The sequence below is a fragment of the Erpetoichthys calabaricus genome, chromosome 10, assembly GCF_900747795.2.
Source record: "Erpetoichthys calabaricus chromosome 10, fErpCal1.3, whole genome shotgun sequence".
Taxonomy (NCBI): domain Eukaryota; kingdom Metazoa; phylum Chordata; class Cladistia; order Polypteriformes; family Polypteridae; genus Erpetoichthys; species Erpetoichthys calabaricus.
This window is the reverse complement of record NC_041403.2, coordinates 105,855,875-105,871,668: the sequence shown is the minus strand read 5'-3', so window position 1 is coordinate 105,871,668 and position 15,794 is coordinate 105,855,875. Positions and strand designations below refer to the sequence as shown.

Here is a 15,794-nt window from a genome sequence, read left to right as displayed (position 1 = left end):
AATATGGAGATAATGTCAGTAAAAGCAAGCTAAGAGTAAGTGCATTTTTTTTAGCTATTGGTCCCCAAATATTTCTTTATTTTTTATTTTCCTAATAGTAATCCTTTTAATTTAATTAAGCTTACAGTAATTCAATAAACAGAAGATTTTCTAGAGAAAAAAGTTTTAAAATATTTTTTGATAAAAATAGTGGTCTTTTCTAAGTTTGTTTGTGCCTATTTATAACAGAATTTTTACTTGAGTGTTTTTTTCTTTTTTTGCTGTAAAGGAATTAATCTTTCGGTCTTTGTTTTTTTTTTTTTGATGGATTCCTTGTTTCATGCGTAAGGTTACTATTACATCACCAGGACCACATTCTTATTTAGTATGCATGCTCATACTTGTCTTAAAACTAATAATTTAGGTTTTAAATGTGTATGCCACAGCAGCTTCAATTAATTATTTTTTAATGTAGTTTTGTATTTCTTGTACACTTTTTCTCATTTATTGACAATATTTATAATGGTACTGCTCTGATAAGGTAGCATTTAAAATTTTTACTTTATTATGTGTTACATTATTCACAATGGGTTCTAGCATTTTTGTTTATTTTTATTTATTTTTTTACATGGTAAATAATTTTTTGTAGCTTATTTGCAGGATTTTGGAAGACTGAATAATGCTTTGGCTTTATTGATTCATTCAAAAAATTGTGGCTTGTGTTGACTATCTCTAATCCTATGAACAACAGCATTTGATTTTATAATGATAATTTAATATTTTGAGTTTAAATTATTCTTATTTTTTCATACTGGAATGTGCATTATTTTAATAGAGATTTTCTTCCAAAAGACTTTTGGGTTCTTCAAACATTTTTAGATTTCTAAGTGTTATTACTTGTATTAATATATCATTGGCATTTGTACTAATGTGCTGTAATTTTCTGGGCCATATGTTTTGTGGAAATAAAATGAGAGAGCACACATGCTGTATTGTAGCTTGTTGACACTGTATATGCATATCAGGCTTACAGTATATTTAATATTAACTAACAAACCATAAAAGCTAAGTAAGACATTCTTGCTAATGTGATGTGGTGGTTACCTGATGTAGTCAATTTGTGGAAATTTAAACTGCAGTCATTTAAATTACAGTACAATACAGCTTAACCCCTCAGTTATCACACAGAGAAAATTCAGAAGTGTGTGATTTGTCTTTTTTTTCCCCTCACCAGTTTTAGTGTTTCTAACAAATTTTATTTTTAGGTATCATGTTGATCTTAAACTAATTGGGATTCTGAATTATTTTGTTTGAGGAATCACTTGTTATAATATGTTTTTTAAACAGCTTCACTAATTACTGAATACTTATTTAATCTTTTGCTGTTTCCTTTTCTGGTCCACACAGATATAAGAAAACTCAGGAAACACTAGCTCAGGCTGGTCAGAAGACTTCTGCTGCACTCAACACTGTGGGCTCAGCAATCAGCAGGAAATTTGGAGATATGAGGTATAGTAGGGCTTGGCTTATAGATGTTATCAGTATGACCAAACACTAATCTGTCGTAACTGTACAGGAAGTAGGTTAGAGTCTTTATGTTCTTTATCTTTTAGCTGCCCACTTTCCAAACATTGAAAAGTTACCCACTACTTTTCATTATTTGCACCCATTTTAATGAATAACCTAGATCTCATCAATTCCAGCCAGCAATACAGTGTACCAAATACCAAAAATAAGCAGTAATTAAAAAAGGTTGCATTGAAGGTTTTATTTTATTTGTGCTTCATATTAAGGTTTCTTAAAATGATTAATTGGCTACTTTTTAAAATATTGGCACCTAGATGATATGTTTATGGTGAATATATTATAACAAAATGACTGAGTTCAAACGTTTTAATCGACTCAACTCTAGAACTTGGAAAGTTCCAAATAACAGCAAGTATTAGTTGATATCATGAGCAAAGACATCTGACTTGTGTATGGTTTGCATTTTTCTTAGGTTGTATAATTTATACTACACCGCTATTTACATTTATGTAATGTAGCAAACATAATTCAAAACAAACCCCCATAACAAAATATTTCATATGTTTATTAAGTGAAGTTCACTGATTTTTAAAAACTACACCAATACCATATGAATCAACAGTGTAATATAGCTGTGATTCAATGTCTAGTGTATCAATTTAAGTATAAGTGTTAAATTATTTTAAAAAATAGTGGAAAGCATTATCAACTTAGCAAAATACAGCCTTCTTTCCACTCCTTTTTAAACTTTACATGGAATTTTAATCTTGAAGGTGACAAAAGTGTAAGTGGTCTGTCTTCACAAAACTGGAATATTTTTTGTGTATTACAGAGGCATCAAACTCGGATCCTGGAGGGCGTGAGTGGCTCTAGGTTTTTGTTAGAGCCACTTTCATAATTAGTAACCAATTTCTATTGCAAATTGAATGCATTTATTTTGCAATCTTAATTAAAGTCACTTTTTGTTGATAATAAAATGTTCTTAATTCACTGGCTTCTTAATTGCAATTATTCTGCCATACCAGACATTTCCACAGCTGTGGATTTGCTTTTTTCTCATTGGATCATCCATATGTTTTGTGGACCATGAAATTTCTTAAGACTTTGCTTTTTATTTCAGAAATTTATAGGACCATGAGTCTTTTAAAGAGCTCCTGTTGTTGATTGCAGATGATGAGTCAACGCAGACATCAGAGAGACAAATGAACAACACAGAGTGAGGCAGTACAGAAAGATGCTTGTGCGGAACAGCCCGGACACAGATAGGCAGACATCATTGTAAGTCACGACACACACGCTTTATTTACAATATTTACAAATATGCCACACATAACCCAATGCCCCTGCACCAATCACCCACAAAGTCCAGGCCTCTTCACAATGCCACTCTCTTCCGTCTGGTCCGCTTCCTCTCCTCAGGCATCTGGGTGCCCCCTGGCGGTGACCACGGGCCTCTTTAGGGTTGAGCTTCTAAACTCTGTTCCCGTGGTCCCAAAAGCCACCAGGGCTGTCGCAAACTTGTGGTCTGGAGGAGGTGTAATCCCTCCACCGGTCCTTCTGGGAGTCCCGGCTGGGTACCACCCCCAGCCGCTTGCCACAGCTTCTGTATCAGATTGGGAATGTTAGGGTCAGAACTAGGCATGGGAATTGATAAGATTTTCACGATTCTGATTCCATTTTCGATTCTGTTTAACAATTCGATTCTTTATCGATTCTCCTATCGATTCTTATTTTTAAAAAAGGAGTACACACAGGTCGATACTTTGTTTTATATCTTATCTTTGAACAAGATAGAAATTTAGGAGTAGCATGACCTTACAAACCCAACAGTGAGATCTTAAGAGATCCACAGCCTACGGCTCCTCGATGGGGTGCCACGGGGTCCCCAGAAAAAAATGTGTAAATGTAAAATAATAATAAAATAAATATTCTTCTGTAGCAATAACAAAGTATAACATAAATTATTCTGTGGCAATTACACAAGAATGTCCAGTAACATTTACACTCTCCTTTTTAAAAGTATGTATGAGCTGAGCACTCAAAAATAAAACTACATCAGCCAGCAACAAATACAATCAACTCAAGTCCAATGGAACTGTGCACAGTGCAGTTCTGCAACCATCAACTATTTTGACAGCTACATCCATGTTGGCCGCATTATCAACAGTGGCTGCCACAACCTTGTCTTTGATACCATACTCCTCCAAGATCTCATCAGTCTCCTCTGCTACAGCTGTCCCTGTCTGTGCCTGGTACACTGGTTTGGTTTTGAGGACTTTTTCTTGAGCCTGGCCATTCCTGACATAATGCAGCGTTACTGTGAGGTAATGATCTTGACTAAAACTTGCCCATCCATCTGCAGTGACGGCTGCCTTCAATACATGTTTCAGCTCAGAAATGGAAACGAATGAAACATCTGGTAAGAGGAGAACACGCAAATTTGACATTCCCTGACTTAGCCTACAATTAAACACATTCACTTACCGAAAATCGGGGGCATCTACTGTGGCAAATGGGTGCAAGCCTTTTACCAAAAAACTTAGTCACTGCTCGGTGACATTCGTCTATCCTGGCCTGTGTCATTTTACTTTTCCCCGCCTCTGTGAAAGGAGAAGCTACCGGTAGACTGCAGCGAGAACTGCCAGCATCTGAGACAGCCAGACTCTGTCTGTCTCTCTCGTCATGGTCATCTAAATGCAATGCACAGTAATAGCAGGTTTTGCAATAAGGCAAATCGCGCTAACATAATATGCAATGTTAGTTGATTAGTTACCTGCCGTATTAACGGGAGAGGACGTGCAAATGTTACCGCTGCTGCTGGGTTGAGATTCACTAGTCCGGAGCGGATCAAAAACACAACATTCATTTAAGGTTATCGCGTGTTTTGTGTGCAAATGCTTTTGCATATTCGTAGTGTTTCCTCCCTTTGATGAAATATCTACTTTGCAAGTATTGCAAGTTGCCCTGTTGTCATCCTTTCTCGTAAAGTATAACCAAACTTTTGAGCATTTGTGCCGCTTAGGCGCCATGTTTCCTGCTGGGTAAATGACGCTACGCAACGCGGTGACGTCATTCGAGGCGACTGGAATCGATAGGGGAATCGTTTGCAAAAATGGCAAACAATTCCAAGGAACTGAAACAGTGGGAACCGGTTCTCAACAAGAACCGGTTTTCGATTCCCATCCCTAGTCAGAACTGAGGCAAGGAACTACTGAGAGTGAAACAGCACAAGTCCCACCTGAAACAGCATCTTAAAGAACACAGAAAAACAAACACACATTAGGTTGTCAAACATGGCCAGTATCAAAAGGGCACCCAGTCCTAATAAGCGTTGTGGCATTTCTTTTCTTATCTTTTACCTCTTTAAACTTGTAAATAACTATATAGTAAGCAGCAAGGTAGAAATGCAAATGTAATAAACATACAGAGGGTCCTCGGGTTATGACGTCTCGACATGCACGTTTCGAGTTTACAACGCTAACTCCCATAAAAGCTTAAAAAAATTGAGACGTGAGTGTTTCAGCTTACATCGTTAGCGTACTTACAAACTATGTGGGCATACTAGTTTGGTTGCGTGCAACGGAAGAATGTGCAGTAACGCAGCATATGAGTGAGGGAGTTGGCGAACTAGTTTGGTTGCACGTGGCACAAGTCTTGTGTTGCTTTGTTTGGCGACTTTTTGGCCCTTATCATGGCTCCTAAACGAAAGTCAGTCTTCAGATGCTAGTGCTTCAAAGAAGATTAAAGTCATCACGATGAAAGTGAAATTAGACATTGTAAAGAGATGAGAAGGAATAACGGTGAGGAGTTTTTTTGCTTATTTTTTGACATTTTTTTCTGTTACTACAGTACAGTGCACAGTATAGTATATTTATGTCCTTTTCCTTTTTCTGTGGCTTAGTTGTGTTTTTATGTTCTAGATCAGGGGTGGGCAGATTCAGTCCTGGAGGGCCGCAGTGGTTGCAGGTTTTTGTTCCAACCCAGTTGCTTAATTAAAAAACAATCCTTGTCAATTATTTAATTTCATGGCTTGCTATTGCTTTAACTCTTCCATGTCAAGTCATTCTCATATCCTAGATTTTTTTTCCTTTCTAAGGATATCATCCAAAAGATTTGAGTTATTCTCAGTGCTTCACTTTTTTCTCTTCACTTTCCAAGTATTTAATTAAACCCAATAGTGCATGATAAATACACACAGGTGTAAATGGTAACAAGCTAAATGGAGAAATGCTGGTCTCTTTTGTCATTTGCCTTTTATTGCTAATTAGGAGCAGTTAAAAACCGAGAGTACAGCTGTTTAAGACTAAAATAAGCAATAAGGGTTCAAAATCTTAACAAGCGAGACAACTAAAGTGAAGCTGAAGTGTTACTTGAGCAATAAGGGCTTCTTATTAAGCAACTGGGTTGGAGCAAAAACCTGCAGCCACTGCGGCCCTCCAGGACTGAATCTGCCCACCCCTGTTCTAGATTATGATTTTGCAAATGTGTTAGGATAGGTAAGTGACTTAGGCTAGAGTGTGTTTCGACTTGCACTAAAATTCAGGTTACATCACTGTTGTAGGAATGGAACTGTGTCGTAACCCGAGGACCTCCTGTATATACCTGTAGATACAAATAAATAAAGAAAAAACAAGTTTTGTTGGAATGTTGTTTTCAAAAGCAGACACTTTACTGTGCAGAAATTTAAATTATATTTTGCAGAGGGTATGTTTTTTTGGAAAGACTAGGAGACTTTGCCCCCTGCTCGCTTCACTTGCCAACCTGGCTTGTGCTTGCACTACACGCTAGCCTCTTTGCAGTTCTGCCACTCGCATATGGGAATGCGGATGTACAATTTACTATTTAACATTACAGCGAGTAATTAACCGTATTAACCATATTAAAAAAAATTAAAACATAAAAATTTGAATGTAAATTGTTTCATGTTGTTAGTTATTGGTTGTGTAATACGATTTCGTTCTGTAATACGATTTTGAAATTAACATGCAAAAACTTTTTAAAGTTACACTTTTACTGTAAAAACAATTTTTTGAATTTAATTTTCATCAATATCGCATTGAATTGTGATTGTATTTGGAATGTCATCGTGACAATGCCACGTATAGCTGCACGTGATTGAATTTCATTTCTTTCTCTGTATTAAATAAAATGACTTTTTCGAATGTTTGGCTCTGAGATTTGTAAATTGTCTTTGCAAAAGCTATTCTAACTGGAAACTGGTAACGTTTTAATACGAATGGCATATCAAGATCTCTTTTGTTGTATAATGTTATCCCCTGAAGATGTACTATATTACCTTTCTTGGATACATCCTTCTTTCTACAGTAATTTGTGTGGAGGAAGACTGGACCTTGTTAACTGTTGTAGATATTCTTCGCAATATTGTAAGTTGATGTTTTCATCTTCCACATAATCACCACCAACTGTTTCAGCATAGTCTATTAATATGCATTTAACCAATTTGCAGTGTAACCGATCGTCATTTTTGGCGTAAATTCGTTTGACTTCATTGTTTCTCTGTGCCAGGATTGCCCGTGCACTCATTTTTACTATTGATAACCCTTCGTGATTAAATGTCTCATCTCATTGGAGCAAGAACTCTGTCTGTCAAAAGCATTCACACCAATGAGAGGTGAGAGTGCGTGGTTTTCTATGCTTGAGAGGAGGGCGTGACTTAAAAACATCTCATGGCCAAAGTCTGTACTCGCGGGGAAAAAGTCTTGTCTCATTGCAGGATTTTTTTTATTATAATAGAAACATCTGCTGTCCCTTTACAGAGCATTTATTTATTCCTCAAATTGTAAGGTTTGTAAGCATTTGTTGTTTCAGTTTACTTTTCCTATTAATGTAGTGCTTATGCAATACATGGTTCAGATGTGTGCATAGACCACAGCTGCATCAAAATAGCTAATTGATTTAATATCTGAATGGACTTTTTGCCCTCATACTTGGTGCTTTAGTGCTGCTTTGGTGAAGTAAATGCGACTTAGCAATTACATACCTGGGGTGTAGGGTGTTTTGAGTAACTTTTTAAATTTCTCTTTTTACACCATACAGTATAAATGGGACGCATTTCCTTAGCAATGTTCTCTGTTATGCCATTTGAAATTTTGTCTTTTTTGTCATACAGGCATCTGTTGCTGAATGACTTAGTGATTGTAAACTGACTTAAAGATTGTTTCACTTCTCTGTCATGCTGCATTTCGAAAGAAGCTGTGGCTCGTACTTCCAGACGCTAACAGTATATGCTAGTGTGGCAGCTCTTGAATTGTGCAGAAAGATTGCTTATATTGCCAACCTTTGCATCACTATGCCTCTTTCAATGTTTATAAATTGCATTAATCTGGTTAGTGTTGGTAATTTAAAAATTCTGTTCTCTGGTAGCAGTGTGTAGTTCTGTTACTAATCGAAACAGAGCTAATGTTTTTGTTTTGTGAGCTTGTGCATCCATCCGAAAGTGAGAAAGTGTTGTAAGCTGTTGAGTTTGTGTCATGTATAGGCAGTGAAGTCAGATTATTATTAGTATTATTATTAATAATAATAATAAATATTATTATTATTACATAAAGAGCTAGCTTATATACATTTATGCAGCCATTTTATTCAGGTTGGGCAGTTGAAATGACAGTATTTTATTAATAGAGTTATGATTCATTCATGATTAAAGGTTGTAAACTATCATTAAATACCAGTAAAAATAAAAAATCCTTATTATTGAGTGAAACAAATACTGGTATACCGGTATAGGCAATATATACTGAACAGCACTAGTAAGCAGTGATGGACTGCCCTTTTTACGTCCATCCACATTTTTTCTGTCTCATTTAAGACTGGACCCTAACTTGGCCACCCAAGGTCCTTAAGCAATTGGCTTTGTTTTTTTGGCAGTGTTTATATGGATTGTTGTCGTGCTAGAATGTGAGCCATCTGCCCATCTTCAGTAGCCTGGCAGAGAGCTGCATATTTTTTTCTGGAATTTGGGTGTAATTGGCAGCATGCATTTTCCCATCAATCCTGACTAATCGCCCAGGGCATACTGAAGAGAAATATCTCAGAATAATGCTGCTACCACCATGCTTCACAGTAGGCACGGTGTATTTTAGGAGGAGTGCAGTGTTTTCACAAATCATAATGCTTGGTGTAAACAAGTAGAGAAAGTTCAGTCTTGATCTCATCTAACCAAAAAACCTTTTGCTACATGGTATCAGATTCTTCCATGTGTGTGTGGGTTTTTTTTTTCCCTTTCTTCATTGTGGTGCTTTTTTAGTAGAAGCACCTTTCTTTCACCCTTCCATACAGGCCAGCTTTGTTTAAAGCTTGTAAGATGTTTGTCATGTTCACAGATTGACCAGTCTCAGCCTTTGGCCTTTTGTTAACTTCCCTGATCTATAGCTTCCTGGCTCATGTTTCTATTTTGTTGGGACTGTGTGACCTAGACAAGGTGTTGGTGGTGCCATACACTTTCCAATTCTTAATACTGCTCTGAATGGTATTCTGAGGGATAGTTAAAGCATTACAAATCTGTTTGGTTCCATCTCATCACTTTTGCCTTTCTACAACTCTATTCTGGATCCCCTTTGAAAGCACCTTTCCAACCATGATTAATTCTTTGCATTGCTATGTGCTACTACATTGGAATCCTTAAGAACCAGCCGTATATATTCTGAAGTGATTACAACCACTACAGTTGCTGTTGGGTAAAGACTAAATTACCCTGGCATGTGATTTGAAAGGATATTGGTTGTACTTATCCAAGCTGATAATGGTTACTCTTAGGGGATGATCACTTATCCAAACTAGGTGTTACACTAATTAAAATGTAATAATTGTTAAGGATGTTTTAAAATGTTGTTTTCACTTTGATGTACTTGGTTACAATGTTTGAATACAACTGGAAATAGTTATATTTACGTTTTCAATTCTAGGGTTTAATGTGTCAAAAAGTGAGGATTTTGACGGAGTGTGATGATTTTCTCTCAGCACTGCATCTCAAATACAGTGTGCTATACACATTTTTTCAAGTTTAAGAATCTCCCGTTGAAAAGCATTGGTGATTTTACAGACTCATCAGACTTAAAACAGAGAAACATTCTGCGCAAATTAATCTACAAATTAGTTTACTGTGTCAGAATTACCTTGAGAGTGATATACCTTAACTGTATGTATGTGTGTATAAGTATTTATGTGTGTGTGTGTATGTGTATATATATATATATATATATATATATATATATATATATATATATATATATATATATATATATATATATATATATATATATATATATATATATAATGTAATGTTTTTTTTTTTACTTGTTGGACAACCAGATGGCAAAATGGTGAAATACATGCAGTTGTGTGTGCTGAAGCAAATACACTTCACTGCAGGACACAAAATCGAGCAGGTTTAGATGTAGGCAGAGTTTGGTGACCAAATATTACATATAAGAAGAGTAGTATATGTTAGATTTGCATTTATTTATTCAGTTTACTAATAATGGGATTCCTTATTTATTCAATATGGCAGTAATGATATTGTTTACTTATTCATCACTGTACAAAGTAAGTGCTGTCCTTTACTGTACCAAACTACAGACATAGGTCAAATTATATCCTAAAGGTCTGGCTTCTGCCTCTGCCCAAACTTGCTTGTCTCTGCAGCCTCACAACGTTTTGCACAAACCTCAGTCACAGCACTTCAATTCTCCAACTCTTGAGATCAAAGTGGATAAGAGACATGATGTTCATGTAAATAAAAGTAAAAAAATAAAAGCAACTTAGTAGAAATGAATGAAAGATGGCTTGCTGATACTTAATGCTGCAGTAACTACAGTACTCTCTATTTTCAGTAATCTGAAAAACAACCTCACGTATGCATTATCTAAACATTCTGACACTATAATTTAGTAGCAAAGCCCTACAATGATCCTTCCAGTGAACTATCATGTTCGGATGCAGCCAACAATTTTAGCTTGAGACTTTAGCACAGATTTGAAATTTCTATCAGGTACTTCTTTTAAAGATTTTTTATTAAGTTTAAACTAGTTAGCCACACGCCCTCAACATTCAACAACAGACAGTATATAATTTGTGTTGGAATCTGATGTCTACAAAAGCAATTTCAGCCACATGATATCGTAAACTAGTATTGAACATTTTATGTACAATGATATACACCACTAATACATGTAATTAATTTCCATTGTCACTGTTTTGTCAATTGAATGTGGTACATTGTTACAAACAATATATAAAAGCAAAAGAAGTGACAGCAAAATCTTTGAATTGACTAAAGAATTTAAAAGTGCTCCAACTATCAGACTAGCTAACCGTATCTCCCAATGTATCCGAGTTTTATGCCATGTGTACATTTTCATACTTGTTTTAACTCTTACTTACCCAGCATTTAGTATTTAGCAATGGAGATAACAAAATTCAGTGGGGACCCATATTTAATAATAACAAATATTATCAAAACATCCATGAAAACATCTCAAATTACTGATGTCTCATGGTCCATATATTATGTATCCAGTCACATGCTCACAATGTCCCAAAAAGATGTATGTTGGCTAAAATATTACTTATACAACTAAATATTTATGAAATATTCCCTTGTGCACGATAGTGGAGTGTGCAGAAATGAGATTAAACTTTTGAATTAAAGGCCTGCCAATCAGGAATTTTACCTCCATTCATGATTTTAATTTTATTTCTAAGAAATCACTACAGGCAACTCAAAGTAAGTAAAATACAAAATAAAAGGATGATTTTTCTGGTTAAAGTATTCCTTTCAAAGTAATTGTATAACATTGCAGAATATAAACTGTATTGATATTTGATTTTTAATGTGCAGTTTTATTTGGCAAACAATAATGCATGTAGTTACAATAAAACCTGAACTTCTGGTGTCCTCAGGAATAGTTTGTTAAATTCGCAAGTGTTAAAGGTTATTTGGTTATTAAAAACAAGCAATTTATAGTTCAGAAAACAGCCTAATAAGAGCAAACATTAGTTATTGCAGTAATGAATAAAAACTAATACAAATGCTTGATTGATAAAGTGTGTAAAGAGACATACTAATCAAGCAATGAATGAATGTTTAGAGGCATAGCCATGAGGACTACCAACAGTGGAATTATCCTGTAGTAAGAGTGAAAGATAGGCAAGTTTTTATCACGGTATTCTTACTCAACATGCCATTTACCAAAATGCTGGTTATAGAGCTCCCTACTTGAAGTGTTGGATATCATGGCTTTTATCAGTGTGCTTATTGTTGGCCTAAATAGAATTTTAAAAATGTTTTTTTGAATACTTTATAGGGTAAATTTAACAATGTATTTGAAAATGTTTCTGGGTATTAGAATGCATGTTATTGTGAGGTCATGTGCATTTGTTTGCAGTTTTATTAATAATTGGTAAGTTTATATTGCTTGTGTATAACATAGCATGATAAAAGCATTTGCATCAAAAATTGATTTCTTTATCACTGCTTTTCTTCTTCTGTTCTTGCTGCCCTTGACTTCTTCAGAGCACTCCCTTTCTCACATTCATTTGGGTAAGATGAGTGACCATAGTAGAATGAAATGTTTCTTCTTTTAATAAGAAATTATAATTAAATATTTTACTTTTCATGTTTAATTGTACATTTCTGTGGAACTGTGTGTGCATTTCTGTGGAAGTGTATGTTTATATCCGTCTATTTGCTTTTATTATGTTAAGCAGGTTAACTAGCCTGGCCATAAGTTATTAGATTGTGAGCAAAGGAGCTGACTGCCTGGAAACAAATGGTTACAGCACTTTATCATTGAACAACTGCAAGCTTCACTAGAACCTTTTCCCTGCTGCATTCATTTGTAACCACAGTGTCTTCCATAAGTATTGGGACAGTAATGTCAAAATTGATTTTTATATTGGTTACTCAAGCTGTGGAGTTCCAAGATGAGAATACCATATATGAGAAAAGTACAGAATATCATGTTTATTCCTGTGTTATATGCTTTAATGTTTTAGAACATTACACTTATTTGCATTTCATCTCCCATTATCAGATGCATGTTAATTTTGGGACAAATAGCAGCAATTTATTTATTTGTGGTTTAAGTGTTTCCTTAACAAGCACAAGAGCAATGATTGCACCATATCTTGATATATTTATTTTTTGCCCTTACTTGGCTCACAACCCTAACCTGCTCAACTGGAAGAACTGCTTGTTTTACTTAAAATTAGAAAGGAAAAAAAATCAACTTACAAATTCAAAATTTCTTTGAAATCTAGCAGGCAACACATTAATTTAATGTTGTCTTGAATTATTTAAGAATGCTGAAGCATTAGTAACTGTTTGACCAATAACTTTCTATTAAATCATTTTATTTCTGTACACTCAAGAACATTATTTACCAACCTGTTGGCTGTGGCAGCGTTCTGGGTGGGTGATAATGGTCCCCGGACAAAACCTTGCCCCAAACCCCCAATCCCAAATGCAGCTGAGATGATCACCCTCAGTTCACAGCATACGCATTGCAGGTGGATCACGGCTGACGTCAAACTAAACCCCATCCACCTTTTTGATGATGACGCTCGATTCACAGCAGCAGAATCGCATGTGGATCATGGCCTGGACAACCTCACATACCCCCATTCTAACGATCCAGCTCAATTCACCAATGAGGGAAAACAATGATGATCTTGCTTAAGTCATCTAACACTATGCTGATAACGTGGGTCCCAACACCAATCTGCCCCACTTTAACTGTAATTCTCAATTTACCAAGGTGGGGGCAACTCCATGCAGATGATCGCTCTAAATTCAAGTAGAGGCATCCCCATTGACTGCAAACACACTAGCAAAGGAAAAAAAAGGGTTTTGACACCACAAAGTTTGGAAAACACTGCTCTGGAAGACTATTGAAATGTATATTTGATCTGATTTGTATAAGATGCTGTATAGATAGATAGACAGATACTTTATTAATCCCAAGGGGAAATTCACAAATGTATGTCATATCTTGTAGGTTTGTAATTTGATCATTGTAATACAATCCTTCAAATCAATAACATTTAAAAAAAATCATGAAAGCTGGTAAAAGTCCAAATGGAATTTGCTGAAAAGGCGAAAGATGAAGTAGCAGAGTCCTGGAAATAGTTTTTACACATGTGGCCAAGACATGATCGGAAGATAAAAATGCCACATTTGTTAATAGTGTTGTGAACTGTGTATGCATATTCATTTCTGAAACATTTTTTTAAACTTTTAAATCATATACCAATGACTGTAGTATCAGGATTACTTTGGATGTGTACAGAAATATCTTGGACTGCCTTTGTCCAAAAAATGTCTTTAGGTTCATTGGCCAGCACTTTATCATGCAGTAAAGCCATAAGCCTAAACACACTGCTGATGCCACAAGCGGTTCATCATGGAATAGGAAGGTGGGAGAAGGAGTATTAAAACCGGTCTTTTCAGTTTCCTAACTAAAATTCTGTTTAACGTTCTTGTCACTATAAGTGGAAACTGAAGTCAAACTCCATCCTATTTTACCACCATGCTTCCCTCAAAACTGTTGGGTAATGAAAGTGGTTGCAGCAAGCGCTTGGAAAGTGTCTCAAAAAAAGTTAAACAATTATTGTGTGCAAATGTCAAGTTTTATACTGTTTTTGAAATTATTTTTCTTAAATAAAGCCCCATATGCTCAAAAAATTCCCACTTATATAAACTGATATTCTGTAATTTGCCTCATACTTCCCTGTTCATCTTAAATCTGCAATACATCAGTAGAGTCAAAATTACAAATGGGATACAATTTAAAATACTTAAGTTGGACACTTTATGCCCGCTAAATGTGTGTTTTACTTCTGTTAACTTTTGCCTAATTTCCTACATGTTGATAACACTTGATTCTGTCTCTCTTTAATGCATTCCAAGTAGCAGTTACTCCATTCGCCATTCAATAAGTATGCCTGCTATGAGGTAAACATTAAACAACTATTTCAATTTTGATTGCTCAAACTCATCTGAATGCTGTGCTGAGTAGATACAGTATTTTATAAATCGGTACATTGATGTAAATGGTGGTTTTAATTTTTAAGCAGAGAGGTTAGGCGGTTGTAGTTCACTACTTGCTAAATTTTATATCATGTCTCTAGTGGGAACATATTAATGTACATAAATGTGATTTTTCTGTATCATAATATTTTGGATAAATAAAATATTTTGTTTATCTTTAGAAACTCTGCAACGTTCAAGTCCTTTGAAGACAGAGTTGGAAGTATAAAGGTAAGTTAAGCATAAGGTACACAATTTTTTTAATACTGTTGTTTTGGAAATGTAATCGACTTTAAGATTGCTATTCTTGTTTACTGTAAAGTCCAGGATGCTATGCTAATGCTACAAATAGGGTTATCATTGAAAATGTCATTTAAAGTGCTGCCCACATAATTTACATACTGATGGCACTAAGGAGGTAAAATGACCAACATGAGTTAAGTCTTCCCTAGGAAGCAGAAAAAACTGAGACATTGAGTTACAAGGTACTTACCTAATTGGTTATCAATAATGTGGGGAGGAAAAAAGGTGTTTTACAGTATTCTTTCCAGACAATAATAAAGATTGCTCAAAACCTTGTTATGAAGTAATTCGCTGAAATCTTTTTATAAAAGAAATTACTACGCTGCATAATTATTCATTGATGGGTGAACACTTCCTGAAAGACAGAGTTGTCCAAATGGGGTGGGTTTGAGGATACGACTCACGTTTGTGAGGTAGCAGCTGCGATTGTTTTACACTCAAGTACATTGTGGTGAATGCTGGTAACAGTCAGTCTAGTGCCTTTACAGAGACTTCTTGCTGGCATGAGGTTTCTGAGAAGCATGACGACTGAACCAATTTTAAGTTTGAGTTTATGCGGAGGCATGCCAGTGGGAGTAAGACTGCTAAGAAATTCTTCGGGGAATGAAAGTTGATGTCAACGCTGGTGAAAGTTACTTCGTTGGTAGGGATAAGTTTCAGTACCTGTTCATTAAGGTGTAGCAAGTCTTCGTTGGTGACGTTTAATATAGCTCGCGTACTGAGTTGTTCCGGAGTCACATTTGAGAAGTTGATGTCACCACATAGTTGTTGAACGGGATCAGAAATAAAAGGAAAACAATGTGAAGGTAATGTTGCAGGTGTTCCATTTTTCCCGTCTTACGAAATCTTGTTTGTGAGGAAGAGCTGTCATATTTGTCGTCAGTGTAAGTACATGCATGTGACGCCACAAAGGTTGCTTGTTAATGCAACCGGCGAC

At 35.6% G+C, this 15,794-nt stretch overlaps 1 protein-coding gene across 10 annotated transcripts in view; it reads left to right on the top strand.

Moving 5' to 3' along the window:
- Positions 1 to 15,794, top strand: part of LOC114659297 (tumor protein D54-like) — a 77,783-nt gene that overhangs the window by 57,029 nt on the left and 4,960 nt on the right. For 4 of the 10 annotated variants that reach the window (XM_051932876.1, XM_051932875.1, XM_051932873.1 and 1 more), the window contains 4 exons: positions 1,387 to 1,488; positions 12,041 to 12,067; positions 14,438 to 14,479; positions 14,737 to 14,785. In XM_051932876.1, the coding sequence (XP_051788836.1) occupies positions 1,387 to 1,488; positions 12,041 to 12,067; positions 14,438 to 14,479; positions 14,737 to 14,785 (220 nt within the window). The remainder of the gene's footprint in view (positions 1 to 1,386; positions 1,489 to 12,040; positions 12,068 to 14,437; positions 14,480 to 14,736; positions 14,786 to 15,794) is intronic. The other 6 variants (XM_028811707.2, XM_028811706.2, XM_028811705.2 and 3 more) reach the window with 2 other exon arrangements.